The sequence below is a fragment of the Podarcis melisellensis genome, assembly GCF_964234715.1.
Source record: "Podarcis melisellensis genome assembly, chromosome: 3".
NCBI lineage: Eukaryota > Metazoa > Chordata > Lepidosauria > Squamata > Lacertidae > Podarcis > Podarcis melisellensis.
In genome coordinates this window covers 49587712-49613836 of record NC_138530.1, presented here as the reverse complement: position 1 = coordinate 49613836, position 26125 = coordinate 49587712, and the positions used below count along the sequence as shown (strand labels likewise).

Genomic DNA, 26125 nt, shown 5'->3' with positions numbered 1-26125 from the left:
TGCTCGCCCATTCATCCTACCCACCACTGCTCTTAATTTTGTTCCCACAGAAAAGAAATACCTGCTGGCCATTCCTTCCAAGCCTTACCATCATCCTGAGAGTCCTCTTCGGCTCTCTCTTTGCCACCGCTATCAATGCCAGAGCTTCCATAGCTGATGTTTGAGCTGCAGGACTTCTCCTTCCGATGAACCCGATCCATCCCAAAGGGCTCATCCACCGACATCTCCACTGAAATCCGATGTCTTGAGTCGGCCTCAATGCCCGACGTGTGAGAGCTGCCATGGCTGTCGGTCGACTGTCGAGACAGACGGTTGTTCTTCTCACTTCCTCTGCTGCTTCCGCTGCCGTGCGAATGCTTGTCGGATGGGTCAAGGTCCATCTCCAACGTGTCGCTGATGTAGGATTCCCGATATCGTTTCTTCTCTGCAACAAGTGAGATGGGTGGGGAAAATAGTTTGGAGAAAGAGAAACTTAAATCTCTTGCCACCTGTGCTGGCCTGATCACATGACGACACTGCATACAAATAGCGATACATGTATTTAATAATTATTATAGTGGAAGAAAGCACTTCACTGGTCAGACTAGCACATGTGGTGGAAGGCTCAACACCACCAGAGTCTGTGCATGAAGCAAGTGCTCTTGGGAGCGGCCCTCACAATCTATCCAGTAACCATCACTCTTACCCGGAAGTGAAGCAAAAGGAAGGGCCATGGAGACAAAATGGCTATAGTAGTTTCTCATTCATTAATCCACCCATTCGTTACATTTCCATGTGGCCTGATTATAATAAAACTTTCAAACCTCCAACTCTGTCCATTTTCCATTTTTAATTGACACACCTCATTGGTGGTTAAGAGGATTTTTAATTACAGATAGGTAGCCGTGTTGGTCTGCCATAGTCAAAACAAAACAAAATTCCTTCCAGTAGCACCTTAAAGACCAACTAAGTTAGTTCTTAGTATGAGCTCATACCAAGAACTAACTTAGTTGGTCTTTAAGGTGCTATTGGAAGGATTTTTAATATTTGTTTTTGAATTCTAAAATCATATGTTTTATGACTTTTAAAAATCTTGAGGAAATTTGGAATGATATAAGCTAGCTAAATATTTTTTTTTAAAATTGGCATGCTTAAGGAATTGGAAGGGTCCCAGGTGCCTTCAAAAATAGTGGGTTAAGTTCTTCTGTAACAACTGAGGTTAGAATGCAAGGGAGACTGGAGCCATGTTCTCCTTGCACGGTGGATTGTAGCAAACAAGCCATGCCTTTGAAGGGTGGCATGACATCAGTGCCAGGTTTTTGTGAACCCTACAGACCGCATACATGACCTCCTCTTCCCCACCACAGCTGTCTCTGTCTTGAGCAAGCAGGCCACCAGTCAGCAAACAGCTGCCAGCCATTCCTCCTCCTCAATTCTCATCTGCCCACACATCACCTCTGGGCCAAAGAGTTGGCAATCAGCCCCTTGGTGCTGGTGAGTGGCAGCAATCAAGAGGCCTTCAGTGCTGGACCTCATGCAAAGTGTGGGCCTTGGAAGGTGTCCGGTCATGGCAGCCACTGACGTTGGCCCTGCCTGCCTCACACCTTTTGAACTCAACTCAACTTTCTGAACTGGCAAATATCTTTAAGCTTTTGTGAAAACCAATGTCTTTGCATCTGCCCTGTGTTTGCCAGAGGCCTTGACCCTTCTCAAATGCAAACCCTCACCCTCACTTACCTTCTGCATCTTCCAGCATCTGGATCTGCTTAAGGATGGGTTGGATGTTAAGAAACACACGGTGGCTGTTGCTGAGCAGCTGCAGCAAATGCCGAGACCGGAAAGGGCACCCTGTGTAGTAAACTAGCTTCCGGGCTGAAGGCAAACCATCAGGCTGGATTACAAACTTCTTCCCCTAAATTACAGAGAGGGGAAAAGGAAAGTGCTCTTGGTAAACAGGATTGCACGTTTTATTATCTCTTTATATAAAAAATCCCAAACCCTATTATGCATTTGTCAGCTCTGAGCCTTTAAGAAATCATGCGATTCAAACTGCAAGTAATCCAAATTAACACTGTCACGTTCTGCAACACTCACCAGAAATGCTAGTTTCCCAATGTGTGACCAGGGGAAGTCATAGAGCAGCTGGCGAACATGGTTCACCTCCTACAACAATGAAAACAAATGGCAAAACGACATTGTGAGATACACAGGAACAATAATCTGATTTGTAAAGTCTAGGACACAGGAAGAAGTTGGAAGTGCTGGCAGAGGAACTGTGTGTGTGAGCGAGAAAGAGAGTTAATGCCAGATTTAAAATCTTTCAACTTCTTACCTGATAGATGTGCATCCCTTTAAGAGTCAGGCCCAAAATGATGGTTGGGCGGTCCTCCTTCTTGTCCTGGGAAGACACAAAGGTGCAAGGTGAAAAGACAGACTTTGCTTTGATGATAGTCAAGGAGGCTAGGAGGCTACCAGAACAGGACTGTAGCCTGGACTACTCCTGAAACCGATGCTGCACATATACAAGCTGTGACCAGGATCACTTGTATAAACTACACCTGTTTCTTGCATGAGATGGATCTTGCCACCCTCATGCATGCCTTTAGGCAGACCACTGAAACACCCTATGTTCTATTTGCAGGTCACACTAAGCCAAACCATGTCCAAGTGTAGGGATTTGAAGGCCCAGAACCACCACCCTGCCCCAGGGGAAAATGAAAACATTTTCCCTCCTGCTTTTTCTCTGCCCAATTTTTCTGATTTTTCCCTGGGCCGTCACACCTATGAGCAAGAGTACAAATCCAGTTCCAGTCTTCTCCTTTCCCCCAGCTATGTGGCCTACAGAAACCTATGCATTTGCAAAGCAGTTGCTGTGGACATACATCTGAAGGGCCCTTGGTTAGCCACACTTGCCCTACTACACAGAAATGGATGCTGATATAATCATAATAATATAAAGTGGAAACGAAAAATAAATTCCTATCAGCATATGAAAAAAAAAAAACCACACACACACACTCACACCAGTATTTCAGGTCAGACAGGAATTCAAGTATTAAAGTGACTATTTCAGATCTTCGGCATCCCTAGGCACAAAGCGTGTCAGATCTTGCCCCATATAACCCTTCCAGCTTGTACTTGCGCAGTCTCAATCAGCAAACAGCTTAGACTGGAAGAAATTGCAGGAGTGGGTAAGTCTTATAAGTGGTAGGCACAAGCAGGGCTTTCCTTTTTCATATTGTCATTTATTTGCTCCTCTGATAACCTTCCACATCAACAAAGCATGAACCAAAACGATGCAACAAAGAAAAAGCTTTCCTTTCAAAGAATCGACCAAAAATCAGGAAAAATTCATTGACTTACTATCATGGTTCCTTATAACCCCTCTTTTCCTCATGTTTTCTAAGTTCACCCTATTTAGTTTAGTTTAGAACCTGCTAAGTTACCAAACTCTTTTATTTCTTCCAAAACCGCTGGTACACTGTCTAGTGGGTTTTTCAACGTCAAAACAACATCATTCACATAAGCTTTTAACTTATACTTTTGTTGGTCCACTTTTATACCCCTTATTTTGTCATTATTCCTTATTTTTTGTGTCAGTACCTCCAAAATCAAAATAAGCAGCATCGGGGACAACGGACACCCTTGCCTGGTTCCTTTCATAACTTTGCATCCTTCAGAGATAATGTTATTTACAATCATATTTGCTTGTTGTTCAGTATATATAGCTTCTATAGCCTTTAAGGATGTTTTCCCCAAATCCATTTTCCTCAGAACTCTTTTCCTAGTTAGCCAAGACACATTGTCAAACGCTTTCTCCGCATCCAGAAATATCAGTGCTGACAAGCAGGGCTTTCCTGTTGTCTGCTACAAAAAGGGAATGACCTTGTACACACACAAATCATCATATTCCACAGAGGGCAATGGAAACCCCTGAACATAGTGAGCTATGGTCTGCTGTCTGCAATCCTACTGGAATGACTCTAAGTTTTGAAGAATCATTTGCACTTAAGTGGAGGCCTTTGCTGTAAAATTATGCATACTATTGTGAGCTGGGTCAGGGGTGATGGTGGAGGGAATACAGGCTTTGTCTGAGTCAGGTGGAGACATCCCTGGATTGGGTCTGGCCACCCAGTGTAATCTGAAGGTGCCACAGGATGGAGCATCAGGTGGGAGAAAGGGGCAGACTTCTGGTGTGAAGGGTGGATGGGAAGAAGCTGCAGAGGGTCTACCTGGCAAGCACCTTCCTCCCAACCATTATTTCCATTTGTTTGTTTGCTTGCTTGAGAAAAGAACTCAAAAAGGCTGTGCATTTCAAACACAGCATTTCAATGCTTGAAGCAAGAATTGGCCCAGTTTCACCTTCTGCAGTCTGTAGAAGTGGACAGGCACATCTTCCAGCAAGCAGGACTCCTTGACGTACTTCAGAATGGCTTCCCTCGTAGACAGGCCTTGCTGTTCCCGGTGCATCTCTGGAGCATGCTTCAGGATATAGTCACTCCCTCGCCTTGCAATAATCTGCCATGGGGGAAGGAAAGGGACAACGTCAGCAGCTTCCTCAGTCTCTCTTAAATAGGTCTGCAAGACAAGGTGGCTGAGATCCATGGCATGGTTCGTGAGACTCAGGCGAGGGTACTCCCCCACCACAAAGAAGCTCTTTGAATGGTGCATCATTTAAACATTCTTAAAAAGAAGAATCCTGCTATAAGCCACTAAGTGTGTACTAGGAAATTTCTCAGTGTGTTCCTCTTTAATTACAAGGCAACAACAAAGAGGGGGGGAAACCCTACTAATACTTGTGACAATTGTATTCATAACATAAGAATAGGCCGGTGGATTGGACCAAAGGGCCAACACCTTCAGCATCCTGTTCCCTCAGTGGCCACGGAAACCTGCAAGCAAGACCCAAGGACAAAAGCACTTTCCCCTCCTGTGGTTTAAGCAACTGGTATTCAAAGGCAGTACTGCCTCCAACCGTGGAGGCAGAGCATAGCCTTCATGGCTGGTAGCTATTAATAGTCTTGTTCTCCATGATTTTGAATAATTGTATTTTAAAGCTTTCCAAGTTAGTGGCCATCACTGCCTTCTGTGGGAGCAAGTTTCATAGTTTAACTATGCCCTTTTAAGTATGGTTCTCAGCTAGGTTTACAAGATTTAATGCAGAACAGGGGAATTTCAGCTGTTGCAAATTTTCCTACTAAAGGGTAAAGAGGAACACACTGTCATTCCTCTGTTTCCCCATCCAAGTGGTGCTAATCATTCCAAATCACTAGAGAAATAATTTTCACAGGGAATCAATCTCTTCGGGTCAATATTGCAATATGCACCTGAAGTTAATAGCTCAAATTAGGACAGAGTATCCATGTCTTTAACTGTGATGGGAAGCTCCTTCTTTCACAGTGCTACAGTGAGGTAAGAAACTGCACTTCCATGCAAAACTTTTAGAAGACATTTGAAGGCAGCCCTGGAAGTTTTTTATGTTTGACATTTCATTATGTTTTAATATGTGCTGGAATCCACCCAGAGTGGCTGGGGAAACCCAGCCAGATGGGTGGGGTATAAATAATAAAATCACTGTTGTTGTTGTTGTTGTTTATTATTTGTACACCAGTAGCATTCCAAGGCAAGCAGTAGGCAACCCTTCTGAGCAAAGTCACCAGAGAAGATTGAAATAGTATAGCAATAGGACTTTCTCTTGCTTAAAAGAAGAAAAAACAACAGGCAGGGTGAACAGGGAGGCCCACCAGGTGGCAGCGTTGAGAGAGGTTTGAAAAAGCAGCAAGTGACTGTAGTGGATGTCAGAGCTGATACCTGCTACAGTCACTGGGAGACTTCTCACCATGCAAATTCTGTGTGCAAGACTGATAGCTTGCCCAAGCAGGAGAAATTCCTTCCAGGCTTCATCTAAACTATGTGTAATAAGAGCTCATTGCAGTTTAGGTTGTATATCTTATTTCTCCCTTTCCTGAATATCACTCAACACTTAAGAGGCACTTAAACCCAGTCTTTACAAGGGAACAGTAAGCCCTCGAAGGGGATGTTCTTGCCTGAATGTCTTCTATTCCCTTAATTACAGGGAGGCTCCCTCAGGTCGCTGTACCATGGTCTCCCTTTGTCAGACTTCACATGACTTTAATTATCCTGCTGCCACGAAGCCTGATCTTTCTTAACTCCACTCTGCCTCATCAGCCAGGTGCCATGGGTCTCATAAGCAGACTCCAAAAACAAGGCTGCCTGCCTGCCAGCTCTTGCCAACATCCTTATCTCGCTTCCGTGCACGATGCAGCAATCCTGAGCCGTGGAACCAAACCAGAAGCATTTCATACATTATTTCATTGCAGTGCCCCGGGGACAGGGAGAGACACATCCTACCGGGTGCCAGGTTCCATCTCTGGCAGCCAATTCTATCAACATGTTTACTTGCATATGTGAGCTAGTGTGGACTTGGGTGCTGTGAAGTCACAAACCTGCAGGGATAAGAAAAGATCCAAGACCCTTTTCCACCTACAAAACAACCCATGCCATACTCCTCACAGAATGGCAATTCCAAGAGTGATGCAAGTTTTGGCTGGGACTTTCTATGCCAAACAGAGAGATTGCCAGTGTGTGGAGTCTCAACTTGCCCGGCTTCTTAAAAGTTGCCTCTCTGATGCACACTCACTTCAGCTCTTCTTGTGGAGGGTGGGAAGGAAAAGCAATATTCATTGATTCCCCCTGCAGTCTGATAATCTGCTCCAGAGGATTAGGTTGTCCCTTGGAACAACAGTGATAATCTCAGTGCTGCGGATTGCAAGGGGAGTTGATGTAAACTGCTCCCTCCAACAGCAGCCTATAATGGATCTCAACTGAATGGGGTTTTCATTCACATTCACAGTGCTCAGGATGATGGGTTGCAAAGCCAGGTAAATTCTCACTGTGGCCCCCTCTCTGAAGGCAGTAGCTTTCTGAAGATTATTGGGATGGGTAAAGTGCAATGAGATGGGGTTCCCTGCTTATGCAAGTTGCCTCTACCTGATTTAACCCCTCCCACTTTACACCCCAGACTTTTCCTGGGGGTCTCCTAACCCCCAGGGGTGGCAGTGGTAAGTAGGGAGTAAGGAATTCTCCTTGCATGAATATCTTTACATTCATGCTTCACTGGATTTAACCCTACATATTAAGAAAGAGCATGAGTAAGTAATAGGGTGAATTCAGATAAACCACTAAGCCTTTCGTGCAGAGTCAGGTACAGGAGGAATTGGGGGGGGGGAGCTTAAAAAAGAAAAGCTTCTTTACGTTTCGTTCAACTTGAAACTCCTTACTGATTTTGCTTCCCTCTCATAATGCAAGACTTACCCACTGTGGGAAGTAAGTCTGAGGTTCAAAGTAGTTCCCTCGGTGGAAGTTCTCCTGGAAGTCCCCTACGTCAACCTGCAGGCCGTAAGCAGCCAGCAAGAAGTAGACTTCTTCTTTGTCAGTGCACCGGGACCTCAACACTTGCTCCCGAAGATGGCAGTAGTAGTAATGGCGTGCTACCTTGTCACTGCAAGATAAGGAACAGCATTGGGTTAGAAAACAACAAGAACGGAAGCAGGTAAAGAAAGCACTGCAGACAGTTACCAGAGAATTATCATTCTGATAAAAAAAGACTATACGTGAGGCACATTGTCACCATCAATAATTATGTGATGTTCTAGAGGCCCCTTTCAGGCTGAGTAGGATTTGTTAGGAGCTAAGTCTTTTGCTCTCAGGTCTGACCCTACCATTAGGCAGAGTGGGGTAGCTGCCTCAGACGGCTGGTTTTGGGGGTCCTAAAAGGCTCATTATTGTACATTGACTGCCAGGGGTGTTTTGGAGAGCCACTTGTGGGATTTTACTTGATGTTATTTATTACATGATTTAAAAGCCATCTTTCAGGGCACAATTGTCCTCTTAAGGCATAGCACAAAACTCCATAAGATATAAAACACAGTATGCATCATAACGTTTTCTGTTGAAAGGGCTGTCAGAATTAACTTGAATGGCCACAAAATACTTTAACTTCAGCAGGGCAGAGCATTTGTTGTTCTGCCTCAGGCAGCAAAATGTCTTGAGTCAGCCCTGCTCCCTCCGAAGCACAAAATGGGCTGCTTTTAATGAAGGGAGGCAGAAATATTCATCTTGTGCTGACTAAGGTTTGAATGACAAGTTGACAGGTGTGTTATAAAGGAGGACAAAGAGACTATCACAAAACCAAGCTGCTTTTCCAGGATTGTAGCCTGGATATATACTTTGAGGAGGGCTCGTAATTACATGTTTTTTGTTTTAATTTAGAAGTTTTTAAAAACAGCGAAAGGGAGGCTGAGGAAATAAAGAGTTCAGTGATCCAGGATCAATGAATGAACCAGTAATACAGTTCTGCCCAAGATCTGATGGTCCCCCAAACCTGTGTGGAAAAGATATTAGCTATCACACACAATTTCAGACAAGTGGACCCAACTGATATTATACCAAAACCCTTTCCTAAGAGCTACTATAAAATGGCAGTAAGCAGAAAGAGTACAAAAGGAGAAACATGTATAATTCTCAAAGAATTGGGCAACTTTACCTTATAACCCGTCCATTTTCAACATAGTACTGTACTCTGAAGAAAGCAACCAAAGGAGGGCTGAACTTCTCCGTTGCCTTCAAAAGAAAGATGGTAGGGAAAGGAGGGATTACACGATGTCCCTAAGCACATGTACACACAACACTAAAACATGCTTTAGCTGTACATGTGCAAGCCTCTGCTAATCCAGACAGGGCCTTAGGCTTGGACATCCCCTGTTCCAACTCACAGCACAGCAACTTCAAGGAAAGCACAACGTAAGTCACTCCAAAAGAAGACAGTGGAGAACTCCAAATCATTTTCCCATGTACTTGCACAAAAACCAGTAGATCTAGCTGAAAGGATCTGTACCGATCATTGCAATGCATCCCTAATTATTATTATTATTGTATAATAATGTTTTGCATAATCATGGAAAGAGTATGGCTGTGACTACCATTAAAGGACCTTGCACAACTGAGCCACTGACTTCCTCCTTGATTTATAAACTACTACTACTACAACTACTACTACTATTACTAATTATTTATACCCCATTCATCTGACTGGGTTTTCCCAGCCACTCTGGGTGGCTCTCAACAAAATATTAAAAACATGATAAAACATCAAACATTAAAAACTTCCTTAAATAGGGCTGCCTTCAGATGTCTTCTAAAAGTCAGATAGTTGCTTATTTCCTTGACATCTGCTGGGAGGGTGTTCCACAGGGTGGGCACCACTACCGAGAAGGCCCTCTACCTGGTTCCCTGTAACCTCACTTCTTGCAGGGAGGGAACTGCCAGAAGGCCCTTAGAGCTGGACCTGAGTGTCCGGGCTGAAAAATGGAGGTGGAGGCGCTCCTTCAGGTATACTGGGCCGAGGCCATTTGGGTTTTAAAGGTCAGCACCAACACTTTGAATTGTGCTCAGAAATGTACTGAGAGCCAATGTAGGTCTTTCAGGACTGGTGTTATACGGTCTCGGTGGCCACTCCCAGTCACCAGTCTAGCTGCCGCATTCTGGATTAGTTGTAGTTTCTGGGTCACCTTCAAAGGCAGCCCCACGTAGAGCGCATTGCAGTAGTCCAAGGCATGCTTACCCAAGAGCAAGCCCCATTGAACACCGTTGGATGTCCTTCTGAGTACATGTGCATTGCACTGTGCTATCAGAATCTCAGATCTCAAAATACATTTGAAAGCAGGCAAAAAAATTGGTTTGGGCAACAAAACCAACATTGGGCTAAAAAATGTCCAGTAGTTTCGGCTTCCCACAGGAGGAGCCTAACCACACAACCATGTCAAGAATTCAGTGTCAGGAATTTACACTGGCAGGACTCACTTTGCTTGCTTCTTTCTTCCACTCCTTTGGGAAATATTTGCAAAGCTTCTGCTCCAGGTCAATGAATACATATTCATTGTCTGAAAAGGAGACAGGAGAACTGATAGTAAATAGAAGGCTTCAGGGACAAACTGTGACATTTTCAACACCGTGACACACACTTCTAATGTTAGTAATTATATATAGGCATAAAATTAAATACGCAATTAAATCATTTAAATTTGAAACCTGTTTTTTCTTTTAAAAGAATTTTCCCACTTACCAAATCTTGGAAATCATGTTGACTGGGCAAAAATTAGAGGAGCTACTTTATCCAGGCCTCTGTTGCCTGAATAAATGCAACCTCTGCTATGTGGCAAAGAGAAATAAGGATTATTTACTCCCGGGGCGTAGGGTTTGGGGCACAGAGTGGCAATTTCTCAAGGCACGCTTCATATCCTGTAGCAGCACACTAGAATTAATATTCACACTTTTTATGAATGAAAAATTTGGGAATCACTGCTCTAAACTATAGTGCTAGCTGAGTTTAGTGGTGCCGTGCTCCTGCTGTTAGAGAACATAGATGGCGTCAACATATAGTTAAGCTCACAGTTATAATTCTGATTTTTTTAAAATTAAAAAACAGCAAGTAAAGACAAGGCTATAATTGAAGAGTACATTCTAAAAAGGATCTAAAATGTCAGGCAAACTCTCTATATACCGTATTTTTCGCTCTATAACACGCACCTGACCATAACACGCACATCGTTTTTAGAGGAGGAAAACAAGGGAAAAAACATTCTGAATGAAACAGTGGATGTATCATTTTTGTGCTTCATGCTGTGGCCACAGACATGTGATCTGATGGTGAATTTGGGGTGACCCAATGCAAAAATCCTGAGAATCCCTGTGGATCCATGCTTTGTAACCACGTTTTTGCACCATTGCAGCCCCAGGCAACAGTGGGTGTGTGATTTTTGGGGGGCAGGCTGTAGCCATGGACATGCTATGTGCTCTGATGGTGAATTTGGGCTGACCCAATGCAAAGATCCTGAGGATCCATGTGGATCCATGTTTTGTAACCACATTTTTGCACCATTGCAGCCCCAGGCAACAGTGGGTGCGTGATTTTTGGGGGGCAGGCTGTAGCCATGGACATGCTATGTGATCTGATGGTGAATTTGGGGTGACCCAATACAAAGATCCTGAGGATCCATGTGGATCTATGCTTTGTAACCACATTTTAAGTGGGGAGCGAAGGAAAAACAAAAAAGGGACATGAGAGGGGTGTGCAGAGAAGCAGCTGGCTAAGAATGCAGGAGAGGGATATAAAGGGAGGGAGGAATGGAAGGCAAAAGTTTTCCCACACCTACCCACCCAAGCCAGCCAGCTCTCTCTCTCTCTCCCTCCTGCATGTTTTCTGCTTTCCCCTCTCCTTGCCTGGAGGGGAGGGGCTTTCCCTGCTCTTTGTTCCGTTTGAGCAAACACAGCAAGGAAACAGAGGGGGGTGGGCAGTAAGACCCTGAGGCAGAATGCAGGAAAGCAGCCACTTCCTCTTTTCAGGTTTCCCTTCTCGATTTGATTTTTGCCTGCTTTTTTTTGCCTCCCCTCGTGCCATTTGGCTCCAGGGACCACACATTCGCTCAATAACACGCACAGACATTTTCCCTTCCTTTTTAGGAGAAAGAATCTGCGTGTTATAGAGGGAAAAATACGGTAAATACAAAATACCACACACCCCTCTCCAAAAAGTGCTAGTTTTGTGTCATGAGCTTCTGCAGGCAAGAGCTTATGGCAGGGTTGGGAAGCCTTATGGTTGGGGTCAAAGGCAGCCCTGTAGACCTCTTTGTCTGGCCCTTGAGACTTTCCCCAGGGCATGCCCCTCCTCAAGCCAGACCCAAGATGGAAAAACGTGTGTGTGTGTGTGTGTGTGTGTGTGTGTGTGTGATTTTTGTGTGGTTAAATGTACAAGAGTAAAAATAACATCCATTGCTCCTCCCACTTTTCCCTCTGGCCCTGGCCACTAATGGAATGTGGCCCCTGGAAGGTTGTCCATGAGGAAATGTGGCCCTAGACTAGAAAAGGTTTCCCACCCCAGCCTATGGCCTCCAACACATGAAGGGGCCCACAAGTACATGTTCTGCATAGGGGAAAGGGGAAGAGAGGCGCGTGTGTATGGTGAAAGCCGGAGTACCGCTTGCCTTGAGGCAATCCTAACTCACTAGAAGAGACCACACATTTGATGTTCTCTATCAACAAACCTCCCCTCCCCCCCAAGAAAACTCCCAAGAAATTAATAGTGTGATGTTCTGGCGCCAGCTGAAACCTTATTTATTTGCCCAGGCTTTTATTTAATGATGGCTGTGTTTTTCTGCTGGCTATGTGGTTTTCCCCCCTGCCCATTTTGTCTTAATGTATATTATGTATTGGGTTTAAATATAATGCCATTCAGGATTGCTTTGGCAATGAAGAGCGAGGAAAAAGGGTTTTGAATAAATAAATAAAATAAAAAGTCACCCCGACAGCAGGCTGAGAGTAGTAGTGGTTACAGATATTCTATGACCATATGGAAAAGCAAATTTATTCATATGTTTCCATAAAATTTGATGATCAATATTATTTGGGAAGCGGGTGGAAGCAAGGGAAGGTAGTGATCAGGAAAGCAGGATATCAAATTGTGGCGTAAATTAATAACACAGACACACATAAGCCAAGCTGAAGACAGTTTTCTTTTTTCCAAGCCAAATTCCTGGTGTAGAGGTTAACCAAAGGAGATGTTGATATGTATTATATGGCAAAACAGTATGGCTCACAGTCTTCCAGCTGTTCACTGGAATACGCCAAGCCACACTGATATATGGCCAAGGCAAAGGGCTAAACCAGACTTAAATAGCGTGTATGTTTTAAAAAATGCAAATGGCATTAGCTGATGGGATGAAGCGGCTGGCTCACACCTCGTGAGGAATTTTTTTTTGTCTGAAGTCAGAATTTGCATTGGGAGAAAAATCTCACATGGACCCCCTTTATGGGGGATTTCACCCCAGCTTCAGGAAAGGAATTTTACCTCAGGACCAAAGCAGGGAGAAGAAGGGGTTAAGCCCTCCTTCTAAGCCACTGTGATTGCGATAATAAAAATGCTATTGGCATTTTAAAAACCCCACAAAAAACCCACCCTACAGTTCAATGCAAATATCCACAGGCCCCAAGAATGAGCTACTGCTTCTCAGCTGCTCCAGTCTAGTCTGAGGGACCTTACTCATGAGTAGAGCCAGCCCTGAGGACCGGGTACACATTCTCTTCCTCAGCAGCACTAAGCGCTGGGCTTCCCTTTGTGAAGAATGACCACAAATCCCCTCACATGCTTCACAACTTTCCGCATGAGCCCGTAGTGGCGTTTTCAAAGTGTTATAGACTATTTGTACACTGAAAATCACACCACTTTATTATTGTTTCAGCAGCATTTCTCGGAAGGGGGACATAGAAACCAAGAATTATTTGTATATGGGGGTGGGGGGTGGCAAACCTACATGACTCGCTAAGCTGCTTTGGGATTTTATCAACAGTGCGTGATCTCCCTGCCTCCCTCAGCCAAGAAACAGCCCTTCTTTCTTTCTACCTCCTCTCTCCTCAGACGCAGCCTGCAGTTGTGGCCGTCCTCCCATCATGTGCAGGAATGCAGCAATACATTCCGACTCTAATGAGGTTAATATTGTCAAAATGCCAACCTGCAGTGTAATCCTTAAGCTACAAAAACAAAAAGTCCTTCCCACCCCCTCCAGCTTTCTCACATAAAAGCTGAGGGTCCGGTCTGTGTGTGTCCCCCCCCCCCCCCCCCGCCCAGTTAAGTGGATTAAAGGTTAAGTTTACAGAGCCTTGTCATGTGTTCCAACTTGCCTCTTTTTTTTTTAAGTGTGTTCCTTTGATTACATGAAATTTGGGAACAATTTCAAGCTGATTACAGCGGAGGTGTTTGCGTGGGGTGGGGGGAGGACTTGGATAGGCACACAAATTGGCCAGTTTAAGTGTCGCTCGCAAAACATGCCAACGCAAAGGCCAAGTTTCACTGGTGCCAAGTCTCAGCCCCCAAACACTCATATTCATGCTCAGCTGTGGAATCAAAAGCAGTAACAAGAGTGTTTTTGAGAATGTACAGAGCGCATTTTCTGCTCCACTGAGTAAGCACGGCTGGGCAGCATGCATCTGACATTGGGGAGAAAGGCTGATAACAGCATAGGATTGCCAGGTTGACTTGAGTACTGACATTACGTATTTCCGGTTGCAATCCTATACACACCTGGGAGAAAGTCCTATTGAAATCAATGATACTTACTACTGAGTGAATGTATGTGTGTGTATGATGTGCCTTTGCAGGTGTACCCATAAACTTTCAGGATCACCTCTTGCGAGCTGTTTGCTTGATTTCTGTAGGATGCCATGACATATAAGGGAGCCTTTGTGCCCTGAAGTGTATGCATATGCAAACGAGGACCACAGAAGACAGCAGACAGTGGCAGGTCCAGTGGGCTGGATCCCAATTCTGCCCTCTACGTGTTCATTCCTACTTGGAATGATCACCAGCACAGGATTTGTGAATGCAAATTATGTCATCCAATTTGTGGTAATTATCTTGATTACAAAGATAGGGGCTGGATTTCATTTCTGCTTGCCAGATGGAATGATTTCCCTTCTCCTCCCCCTGCATGCTGTTCTAGGGGTTCTCCTGACACCCCAGAGCCCATCTGGAATGGGGTTCAGGGGCCTCTGCAGAGGAGGAGAGGGGAGGAAAGCCCCATTGATCTAATGGGACTTGTGGCTCTTGTCTCCTGTTAGTGAAAACTATTTAGTTAAATGTGGCTCAAGGAGTCATACTCAGAGAAGACCCATTAATTAACCCAATTAGTCATATTCAATAGGTCTACTTTGAGTAGGATTAGCCATGAATACCACCCAAGGGGGCTAAATATGGGTGCAATATGAGTTTCCTTCAGTATAAAGACAAGGAACCTGTGGTCCTCCAGATGTTAGACTGCAACTCCCATCAGCCCTGACCATGCTGACTGGAGTTGATGGACTTCCAGCAACATCTGGAAGGTCACAGGCTCACCACCTCTGATAGAAAAAGGTGGCTGAATTTTATTTCATTTTGAAAACTGTGAATGTGCATCAGTCCATGCACTGCTGCTGATATCACTTCACACAGTACATTTTAGGGGGAAACTAAGCTTTAAGGCAGGTTTGCCTCTGTCTAATGAGTGAAATGGCCCTAAGCAAAGGTGGATAGTGAAAACATCCTTTGTGTAAGGAGTGGTTGTTGATTCAGAGCAACACCTGTACGTCTCCAAACGTGCTTATCTCCAATTGTGCAAGAGCAGTGTTAGCGTATTAAGGCAACCTTGTAGGGAGGACTGGGAAACCAAGACCAGTTTCTCCTTTCCCATTAGATCCTGGTGAGCATCAATACAGTCAATGTTTGTTTTATCTAATAGGTTTTCCAAGTTCTGAGAGATTCCACTTGTGAGTCATATTATATACAGTACTGGTATCAAAGTGACCTGGATTATTGAAAAGAATGCTTTGGCCTACTGGTATGCTTCTTCAGCCTTCTCTGTAGAATAATTTAATCACGTTCAAACTCCTCCAAATGTCAGTAAAAACAACATTCCTCACAAATTATGGCTTTGAAAGCCACTGAATACATCCAGTCCCAGACTTTCTAGATATATTCTCTCACCATACAACCAATATTTTAGAATTCTGTCTAATGGAGAGGGAGGGAGGGAGGGAGGGAGGGAGGGAGGGAGGGAGGGAGGGAGAGAGAGAGAGAGAGAGAGAGAGAGAGAGAGAGAGAGAGAAAGAAAGAAAGAAAGAAAGAAAGAAAGAAAGAAAGAAAGAAAGAAAGAAAGAAAGAAAGAAAGAAAGAAAGAAAGAAGTTGGAAGAAAGAATAGCTTTGGGGCGGGGGTGGGGTTAAGACTAAATTTAAAAGCTCAAACTGCTCCTTTTTCTAATAGACATGTTCACAGGCCAATGATAAAAGGGCTTTGACACGATGCTCCTGACTAGTGACCACACTACACTGAACATCTCAGACCTACATCCAATCCCATGGACACTTCTGAAATAATTTCTCTCCGTGCTTACTTTTTACAACACTGATGCCAAAGAAGTGAGGATCTTTAATTCTCAGTGCGTCACAAACTTGCTCGAAGAGTTCCTGTCCAGTGGCTTTTACCTACAAAGGAAAAGATAATGGTAAATTGTTTACCGTTTGAACAAGATAGGATAGTTTCCCCTTGCCTGAGAAAACTTAACAGGTATTTGGACAATAAAAAACCTGAAGGAGCAAAGTCCGCGCCTGAGCAAACCTTCGTAGTGAGGGAATTTGCGCTGCCTCGTGGCTCCATGCTCCATTGCATCATTGCATCCGACAGTGGGAACCGAACATACTGCCATAAAGCACATCCACAGCTGGATGGAAACAATTAAGATTGCTCTAGAATCCAATCTCTATTGCTAACATGTATATTGCTTCACAGTCAGTGAACTTCAGCCAGCTTAATGCTGTGTTAGATAGAGAGTGGCCAGTATTTCATAGTGATGAATTAGAGGCAATATTATTACACATGTAAAACAGCGCCATGTTGCATGATATCCTGTTGTGCACTGGAATCACAGGGCAATGTAGAATAGTAGATAGCATGGATGAATCTGAACATTGGAGATCAAGGTGAAAACCTCCTCAGTCATATAAAATCATTGCATGGTTCCCCCCATTAAGTGGATGAAAGGTTAAGTTTACAGAGCCTTGAATGTTCTTCAGCAAGTCGCAAGTTGGGATTTCAGACATAACATGATGCCATGGTTTGTTTATCACAAGCTAACAACTTGCCCGGTAGCCATAAGCAACCAGGAATTCCATGCAGGCAAATGTGTAGGCTTGTGAAGGAGACACAGACCTCTCCATTTTTCCTTGGCCAGTCCGCTTGGTGTTGCCATCCAGCTGCTTATGCTAGATGCTAGTATTCTGGGTTTCCAAGCTGGCTACGGAAGAGCATTCCCATTCTCCTCTGCCACACTGGCCGGAAAAAAAACAAAAGAACTACAAGCTAGTAACTTTTATGGCCTGATTTTCAAGACTGGGCTAGTACAACCAGGAGTGGGGAGCCACAGGCTCAATTGTTGTATGTGGCCCTTCAATCTTCTCTATCTGGCCCTTGCCATTCTTAATGTATTATTACTGTATTTTTACTTCCAGGGAGAGCAACTTGCAGGATTTTCTGCCTGGCGTGTCGAAATAACCTGCACAGCCTGGAGTACTCCCGCTCTTTATAAAGGTCATCATCAAGGTGACTGAGGCTGAGTCAGTCCCAAACTCAGGCCTGAACCCAGACTGGCATGTATTCATATAATCAGTCACATCCAGGAACGTCTGCGGTTGTTCTGTCACAGATGCTGAAAGAACCACTTTCAAGAACAAAATGAAATAGGTGTGTGGCACTGAGGGAGCACGGGAAAGGAAATTCAGGGATTGGTTTCATCATTTGAGGCCCTGTTGCAGATCTCTCAACACCATGAAGCACACTTGGCAGTGGCAAAAGGGGTGTGGTAGGGTGTCTGTAGTGGCACTCACATTGTGCCAGGCAAGCTGGATCAGGCCCCCTCACTGTACTGTTTCTGATGGCCACAAATACATTGCTGTTTAAAAAAGGCTTTGGCTTAACATCCCCCCATTCTGGCATTCAATTCTGATGACTCTTTTGTAGTTGTTACTGTTTTCTTCATTTTCATGCTGATATTTTGATTTAAAATTTGGTTGAATTGTGTAATGTTTTATATTTTATATTATTGTTGGCTGCCTCGATATACAGTGGTACCTCGGGTTAAGTACTTTATTCGTTCCAGAGGTCCGTTCTTAACCTGAAACTGTTCTTAACCTGAAGCACCACTTTAGCTAATGGGGCTTCCTGCTGCTGCTGCGCTGCCGCCACGCGATTTCTGTTCTCATCCTGAAGCAAAGTTCTTAACCCGAGGTACTATTTCTGGGTTAGCGGAGTCTGTAACCTGAAGCGTATGTAAGCTGAAGTGTATGTAACCTGAAGCGTATGTAACCCGAGATACCACTGTATGGGATATATACCTTTTAAAGAATTAAAGAATTCTTTAAAAACATTTTAAAGCAGTCGCATGCTTGTGCAAGGAGGAAGGGGGTGTGGGGAAGCATATAGGTTTGAAAAATGCCGAGAGATGCATGGTTACTTGGATCTAAAGTCCACTGCATAAAGTCAAGTGACAGAGTTTCAATTTGGTAGAATACAGTCCCACAAAACCTCCTGCAGCGTTAGGAAAGAGAATGGGAATATCACACAAAGTCCCTTGCTTATCAAGATGTGGATCTATTCATGAGCTTCTTGCATCCTAGTCAGTTAATCTCCCTTCCAGGAATTCTGCAAGTATTAATATGGATCTTCACACACTCTGAAATGCAAAGTGTGATGATGCAAGTCCCACTTCCTTATTCCTGGAGTAGAGGCAGAACTAAGAAAGAACACAACTCTGGCCTCAACAAGCCTCTGAAAGAAGCACTTTCTATGTGCTGGGATGCACTGCAAAGCCTTCTTGGTCCTGCATGCTGACCCTTCCTAGTTTTTATGGACAAATAAACCATGCACAAAGTAGAGCCTTTTCTGTTCAGCTGGAACTTGCCAGAACTCAGTTCTGGCACCTCTCAGGTGGGTACCAATGCCATTGTAAGAGAATGAGAGAGGTGTTCATGATGAGTTCCGGCACTCTTTTTCTAGAAAAATAGCACTGGCACAAAGTATTTTAATCCTTCTGGAGACACTAAACCAATTCTGTTCTATGGGAAGAGAGAGCTGAGGAGGGAATGAATTGGATAAAGAAAATGGTTCTATTTTAAGTAGCCTTTCAAAGGCCAAATTCAATGCTACAAAGACGGGGCATGCAGATAAAAGAACTCATTTGAGAAATGAAGATTACCTTCTTTACTGGTAGCCCCCTCTGAAAGAAGAGCTACTGGGACACAGATAATCAACTAGGGACTTATTTGATGGAAGTTCTGGTTCCAGTACTAGTAACTCGTGTGCATACCAGGACATAGATAGCCACAAGGAGAAATATTCAAACCACTTCTTATCGTGGCTGCCTCCCTGCCACAAACTGTGATGCGTGCAGCAACTCACAATAAAGAATGAGAGTGACTTTCACCATGCTATGGCTACCTCCCTCACAATGGAACATAGAAAGCTCTCTTATCCAGAGTCAGACCTTTGCTATCAACACCAACCTTCCCCACCTGGTACCCCCTCCAGATGTTGCTGACCCATGCTCAGAAGCTGTAATGTTTCTGAATACCAGTTGCTAGAAACCACAGGAGGAGAGAGGACCTTTGTGCTCAAATCCTGCTTGAGGGTTTCCCACAGGAATCTGGTTGGCCATTGTGAGAACAGGATGCTGGACTGCATGGCCCATTGGCCTGATCCAGCAGGCTCTCCTTATGTTCTCATTAACTCCCATCATTCTGTCTACTGGCCAAGCTGACTGTGGGTGATGGGAGTTGTAGTCTAAAACATCAGGAGAGCACCAGGCTGAGCCATACTGATTGGCAGTGGCCCTCCAGGGTTTCAGACTTTCCTAGCCTTCCTTGGTGATGCGAGGGATTGGACCTGCAATCTTATACATACAAAGCATTTGCGCCACCTTTAAGCCCAGAAAAAAATAGGAAATCGCCTCATATATGAAGCCCACGATCAGCTGATGACCATGAATGGCTAACTGCAGGAAGACCACTGACATGGCCAGCAAGCAGATAAGAGGGGCCTCTCTGTGCCATTTTACAAGTACCACACTTGATCAAAATTGCCAACAATCGATGAATTCAAGCCCATTTGAGCTGCTGATATCACATAAGCTCTTAGCAGCATGGTCTGGGCCATTGGTGTGCCCATTATGTAACAGACTGTTCTGAAATATTATAGACCACTGTGTTGATGCCAGAAAACTAGATCATCCTAATTCACCACTCACTACTCCAAACTGGATTGTCTTGTTTTAAGGAAGACACTTCGCAGCAATATTTTGGTAACAACATATGTATTGAAAAAATGGCACTCTGCAGGGGAAAAGAGTAGGGTTGCCATATTTCCAAAACTGAAAACCCAGACAGAGGTGCATTTTCCCCCTCCTCTGAAACCTGCCTGTTCCCTCACTGCCTTTGCCTTCATCTTATCTGCTCCTCCTCCACCTCACGAAATCCTCCCTCCAATATCGTAAAGCAAGATTTCTCCCTCCCTCCCAGTCTACCTGGCCTGTCTCCTGCTTCCTCCAGCCTCGTGAAGCCATCACCCTCCTCATGGAAGCAGTGCCTGTGCACTCCATGCCCAATCTTACCCACAAACCACCCCCTGCCTTTTTGCTTCGCAGGCTTGCCGGTCCATGGGAGGCGCCCTGGTCCTCTCCCAGATGCCCAGGCCTCTGGGTGACAGCATGCAGCCGGCCTCAGCATCGCTGTGGGGGCTGCCGCTGCTGCCGGCAATGTATTCCACCCCCATTGCCATACATCCCGGTTTCCCCACACATTTTGCCAATTCCGGAAATTTCCCCCCATTTTTAAGGGCAGAATCCCAGATTTGTCCAAGAGACCCTGGACGTGTGGCAGCCCTAGGAAAGAGAAGAACCTAAAAGAAGCCCTTAAGTCCCAGCAGATGAATGAAATAGACTAATCCAAGGGACAGGTTATTATAAATTTCAAGTCTTTCTATACAGAGTTCCATTTTTAAAAGACTGTCCTTTGGCAAAGTGTCATCTGTATACCAAGTGACTCTCCCACCACTTATATCTTTGGAGAGCTGTACTTGCTGCAATATGTCAGTCGGTGTGCAAGTTCAGGGTCATCCCCTTCCTATCGCTCACGGAATCTTTCAAGAGCTCAGAAAGCTCCTGCTCTTTAATCCGAAATGGGTTGTTTTGACAAAGTGCCCAACCATCAAGCAAGTATAGGCTTAAAAATTTAAATCGTGAGTGTTCTTCCAATTAATGGGTTTCTTCAAGCTACTGCCACAGCAGTGTGGGAACCATATTTCTTGAACTCTGTGGGTACCCTTTAATCTGGGGGTGGGGGGGTGAGGAGGGCAACCACCAGGCACTTGCCCTCCCGAGGTCAGCCACATTGTGGTGCTTACCGGGAGGGGTGCGGTGGTGGGTAAGTTGGAAAGGTTCGGGTGCTGTGGCAGAGTCAGCCTGCCATTGTTCCCACCCCACCCCAGCCTCCTTGCTACCTTGCCTCTTCCAGTAAGCAGAGAAATGTGACTGACAGCAGAGCAGGTGCTTGGTACCACCGCTCCCTGCTTAATACCTTCTCTTAGTCACGTGGGGGAACAAATCCCCAAGTGGCTTGCAAATTGTGCTAGGCACGGTCAGTAATATTTGCCTTTATCATGGATTTAGCATCCTTGCTGGGAAGAGATACTAGGTCCACGGCACAGATGCACATGATCAACCCTGCCAACATGGTTGGGTCACTTAAATCTTACCCCAGCCCCATAGGATCTGCTCCTGCAGAAATTATGCATATCTATTAGGGGCTTGTCCACACTTCTGCTTGTACCATGCCGAGAAAACATGGGTCCGAGTGGTTTCCCCCTTGCCCCACTCCTTTCCCAGGGTAAACCTGCTCTTTAGCTTTGAAATGGAACAAATAGCAATCCATGGAGAACCTGATTGCTGTTTTCTCTGATTGAGCACCAAAGAGTAGTTTCCCCCAAGGGACAAGAGGAAGTATGGATAAGCCCTAGGAGAACATTTAAAGAATGCTGGGTGTAAGGTTGTTTGTGTGAGTGTCACACACACAAGGACTGCCCAGTTAGAAATAAACAGATGCTTGACAGCTTCCTGACTATTTGTCTATCTAGCTTAGTCATGTCTACTCTGACTGGCACTGACTATCCAGACCTTAAGCCGAGGTGTTCCCCATTATCTGCTACCTGATCCTTTTAACTGAGGATGCCATGGACCTTCTGCATGAAAAACATGTGCTCTACCACTGAGCCATGGTCCCTCATCTTGAAGAAGACTGGCCCCAACCAGGGCAGTTCCAGAGCACAGATGCTTACTGCACCAGTACTGGATCTCACATGGAGAAACAATTCCTATGCTGGTAAAGTGAGGTGTAAAGGTGGATCAAAACATCCATGGAAGTGGATGAGACCAGCTCAGGGTTAAATTGATTTGTTGCAGGCAAAAAAGAGATTATTGTGGTAGTGGTGGCAATGACGATTCTGTCACTGCTCTTATGACTAATAAAGAAGAATGCCCCGGTGGTGCATCCCTCAGCCTGCTAGCTAATAGGTTTCAAACTGTACACTGAAGGGCAATATAGTCATGAACATTTAACTGATGCACATGGACTTTGAGGCTGCATACACATGACTAGTTACTAGTTACTAGCATGTATGACAGAACAGATGAGCTATCCCAGTAGCTATACTTGACAGATCCCTTCAGAAATAATGGAAGCTCAATTGCAAGGAGAGTCTTACATAATGGCTGTCACGTCAGAGGATTGCAGGAATCTACCTACCTCAATCTGTTAATCCCCGTTAGTTCACTATTGGGGCCCACATGGGACCTGGTCTGCTCTTTGTACACTACACCCAAACAAAGCTCAAGGGCCGAAATAATTGGATATTTGCTGAATCCATTCAAGACTGTGGCTGCATAGACACAATACATATAAAACACATTTAAAGCTTTCTTTTTTTTCTTCCAAAGAATCCTGGGAGCTGTAGTTTATCCATCACAGAACTTCAGCTCCCAGGATTCTTTGGGAGGGGAGGGAATGTGCTCTAAATAAGCTTTAAATTGATGGCATGTATGCAGCCTGACTTTTCTTTTCCCTCTATTTCTGATGTTCAGGCTGTGCATGTCATTGCTGATCTATGCAGAACAGCCTACCCACGCACAAGATAGGGGCATCAGCAGGCTTGGTGGGAATCCTAAGGTTTGCAGAAGTACAAAAAATCATTAGAAGTATGGGAAAAACACCTAACCGGGGGGCGGGGATAGTCCCATGGGAACTGTGTGATCTCGGTGGGAATAGAATTCTGGGTGAGCATGGCTGAAATTCTGGACAGGAGCACTGCAGACTGCAGGATTTTGTTGCATTTCCAATGTGCGCTGCCTTGGCTTGAAGCGAGATGAGTGCTGCACCCCATAGTCGCCTTTGACTGGACTTAACGGTCATGGGGTCCTTTACCTTTTTTTTTTACTATTCCAATGTGTTACTATTCATAAAGATTGCCTATGCTAGATTGGGAAGAAGGTAGACTGAGATCTACTAGTAGGTCTGGGTGATTTGATCAGCAAGGATTTCTGACCCTCTGTTATCTATCACAAGCAACTCCCCCACCCCTGGAAAATAGGACGACATCCAAATAACACCACTTTAAAGGGCCATGTTACTGAAAAACTGAGTGGGATAACACAGAATAACCCCTTTGATCATTTACTTTGAACATATACTGTTCTATTTCCCTCCAGAGGGGACTTGAAAGTGATGGAAACTTTATACCTATCAACAACAAAAGGCTTTCTAATAAGCTTTCTCTTCTTTATAGGTTGTTATTATTATTGCAAGCCTGGTTTTATTGGCCAAACACATGAAAAGGAAAATAGGCAGTTCTATGCATGGAAATAAATAGCCGGCCTTTTCAAATACTAAACAGGTGCATGTTGCAAAAAAAAATGTGAATCTTGAAATAAATCTGAGCCTAGTAAGCAAGACTACTTTTTGTTCATTGATACATGGATTGTAAAAATCAGGAAACTGCCTTTTTCTCTTTCTTAAAACAGATAAATAAATAATGGAGCCCTGAAACTAATTCCCATTAACATTTTTAGTGTATAAAAGCTACCACAAACAGTGAAATATATCATTCTTTATCTTAATTATTGGGGCTAATAATTAACATTTAATAGTCACATTTCTGTAAGGGTCTGTTTTAGGGACACTTTGCATAATATAGCACAACTTATAATTTGCCCCATATTATACCAGGAGACAATACTGTGCAAAATATGTTTCCTAAATGTCTTCTGTGTTGGAAAAACCAACACGGATGCCTGAGTTAGCAGACAGATGTGTGTCTTTACTCATATACAAGCGGACCTTTGGTTTTCAAATGCTGTAAAACTATTAGGGAAGATGAAAAAGAATTTAAGAAAAACAGTCTCTGGTCATCAAATGTAACAGAGTTCCTAAATCCACAGAAACAGATCTTTCAGCTAGTCTGGTCCTCTTCTTTTGGGAAGTAGGTACTGACTGGGGTAAATGGGATGATCTTTATAGATAGCTTCTTGTTGGTAAGCTTTCTGTAAACAAAAGACTGCTGCGGCTCCGTTTTACCACTCTCACAAGCTACTCAAATACATTCTTTTGCGTCATTCATGCTGGGCTCTCAGAAGGCGGCAAGAATAGACTTACCCCAACCATCACATTGAGCTGGTCTCGGTTTGGCAGGAGGACGCACATGTTTCTAAACTCCGGTGGCATCTTGTTTTGCAGAGCTGGCTTGCTCATTGCAGAACCGGTTGCAAACTTCTCATACCCACTCCGCCACGTAACGATGCAGCAGCCAGAGTCTCAGGAACCAAGCCAACTCCTCTCTCTCTATCCTCCGAACCTGAGAAACACAAATCCTTAGTTTTGTTGTTCAGGAAAATAAAGGTGGACGTCGTGAGCGGCAAGAAGCCGATATGTTAAAGCGATCTCTTGAGCTTCATTCTAATAACCAGCGCTAACAGCCAAGCGTCTCCCAAGGCTGCATTCACTGGGGCAGAGTCATAAGTAATTCCAGCATTAGTCAGCTCTTTCGACAATTAACGGCTGGTTACACTGGGCTCGGGAGAGTGGCACACATTCCCTTCTCCTGAGTCATTAGCCTTGTCCCCCTCATGCCAAGTATCACAGTCCAGGGTTTTGTTTTGCTTTGTGGATTTGTCTCACCTACGTGGGCAATCAGCCCTCAAAGGCACATTCTCCCTCATCTGAGTCACTGGGAAGTAATGCAAAGAGCAAGGAAGAATGGGGAGAGGGGATCTGTAGAACACCAGGCACAAGATTATGAAGTCAACAGTAAACAGTACCACAGGATGGGCAGCTTTCCAAAAGGTGAATCAGGAGGAAAAAACCACATTCACGTGCCTTTGTGAGTTAAGGAGTATTAGTAAAAGTATGTGGGGAGGAATTTGTTTTTTTAAATGTCAGCACAGAATGATTGTAGATGACACTGGATCTTGGTGGAAGTGAGACACAGAGAAGGTATACACCATGCTGTCTAATAAGCCATTGCTGCATTAGTGTCTCTCTGAACACAAGATGCCAAAGGGGCCATTAAGTGGAGAAGAATTATTACCCACACACCTTGCTTGCATCTGGCTGGCTACATCTAGAAACAGGATGTGACCTTTGGTCAGTTGGGTGGCCAATGTTTCCCATGTTACAGCGGAGAGCCCTATCTGTGAAGGACTGTCCAGTCCAAGCCCAGTCTAAAGATACAAAGAACCCCAAGAAAGGAGAGCAGGAGAAATCTTGAAGTTGCCCACCAGCTGATAGCATCTGGGCAGCAGACTGAGAAGCCATACAGGTCAGTCTTTCTCACTCCAGTGTGATGTACTGTATTCAATTTAAGGTAACTGTTTCAAAATTTGCATCTATACATCCACATTAGCATACGCTCCTTTAATTTATTCATTTATGTTGAATAAGAGTCCACACCACCTTTCAGGAATGAAACCCTTCTCCAGGCAGTTGGCGTAACACTGGGGTAGCCCGTGTGGTGATCTCCAAATGTTTTGGACCTCAGCTCCCATCACTCCTGTCTCCTGGCCAGGCTGGGACAGGTGGGAGTTGTGGTCCACAATGTATGAAGACCACCACATGGGCTGGCAATGGTAGAATATCTCAAAGTACAACAGTAAAGTGCAACAGATATTACATGAAAACATTCTCTATTATTAAAGCTAGTGACCAAGAGCAGCGCAGCGTTAGAAAACACAACAAAATACACCACTATGCTAGCAAATCCCCACATATAGTCTGTTCATGTAAGCCAAGGTAAAAGGTACAAGTTTTTCAAGACAGTTGGAAAATATCCAGGGATGGGAACTAGTGTCATGGGGCAACTCTATTCCACAATTGTGGGGCCACCACCAAAAAAAGCCGTAGCCCATGTGCTTGCTAGGCCAACTTCCTATGTGAGTGGGCATTTCAAC

General features: G+C 44.5%; 1 protein-coding gene across 1 annotated transcript in view; it reads right to left on the bottom strand.

Annotated features, from left to right (window-relative positions):
- Window positions 1–26125, bottom strand: part of FRMD1 (FERM domain containing 1) — a 55646-nt gene that overhangs the window by 8372 nt on the left and 21149 nt on the right. The window contains exons 2-11 of the mRNA XM_081906874.1: window positions 24336–24534; window positions 15980–16070; window positions 9862–9941; window positions 8546–8622; window positions 7315–7501; window positions 4342–4497; window positions 2312–2377; window positions 2074–2142; window positions 1717–1891; window positions 89–424 (exon numbers count right to left, since the gene is read on the bottom strand). Coding sequence (XP_081763000.1) covers window positions 89–424; window positions 1717–1891; window positions 2074–2142; window positions 2312–2377; window positions 4342–4497; window positions 7315–7501; window positions 8546–8622; window positions 9862–9941; window positions 15980–16070; window positions 24336–24431 — 1333 coding nt within the window. The 5' untranslated portion in view covers window positions 24432–24534. The remainder of the gene's footprint in view (window positions 1–88; window positions 425–1716; window positions 1892–2073; window positions 2143–2311; window positions 2378–4341; window positions 4498–7314; window positions 7502–8545; window positions 8623–9861; window positions 9942–15979; window positions 16071–24335; window positions 24535–26125) is intronic.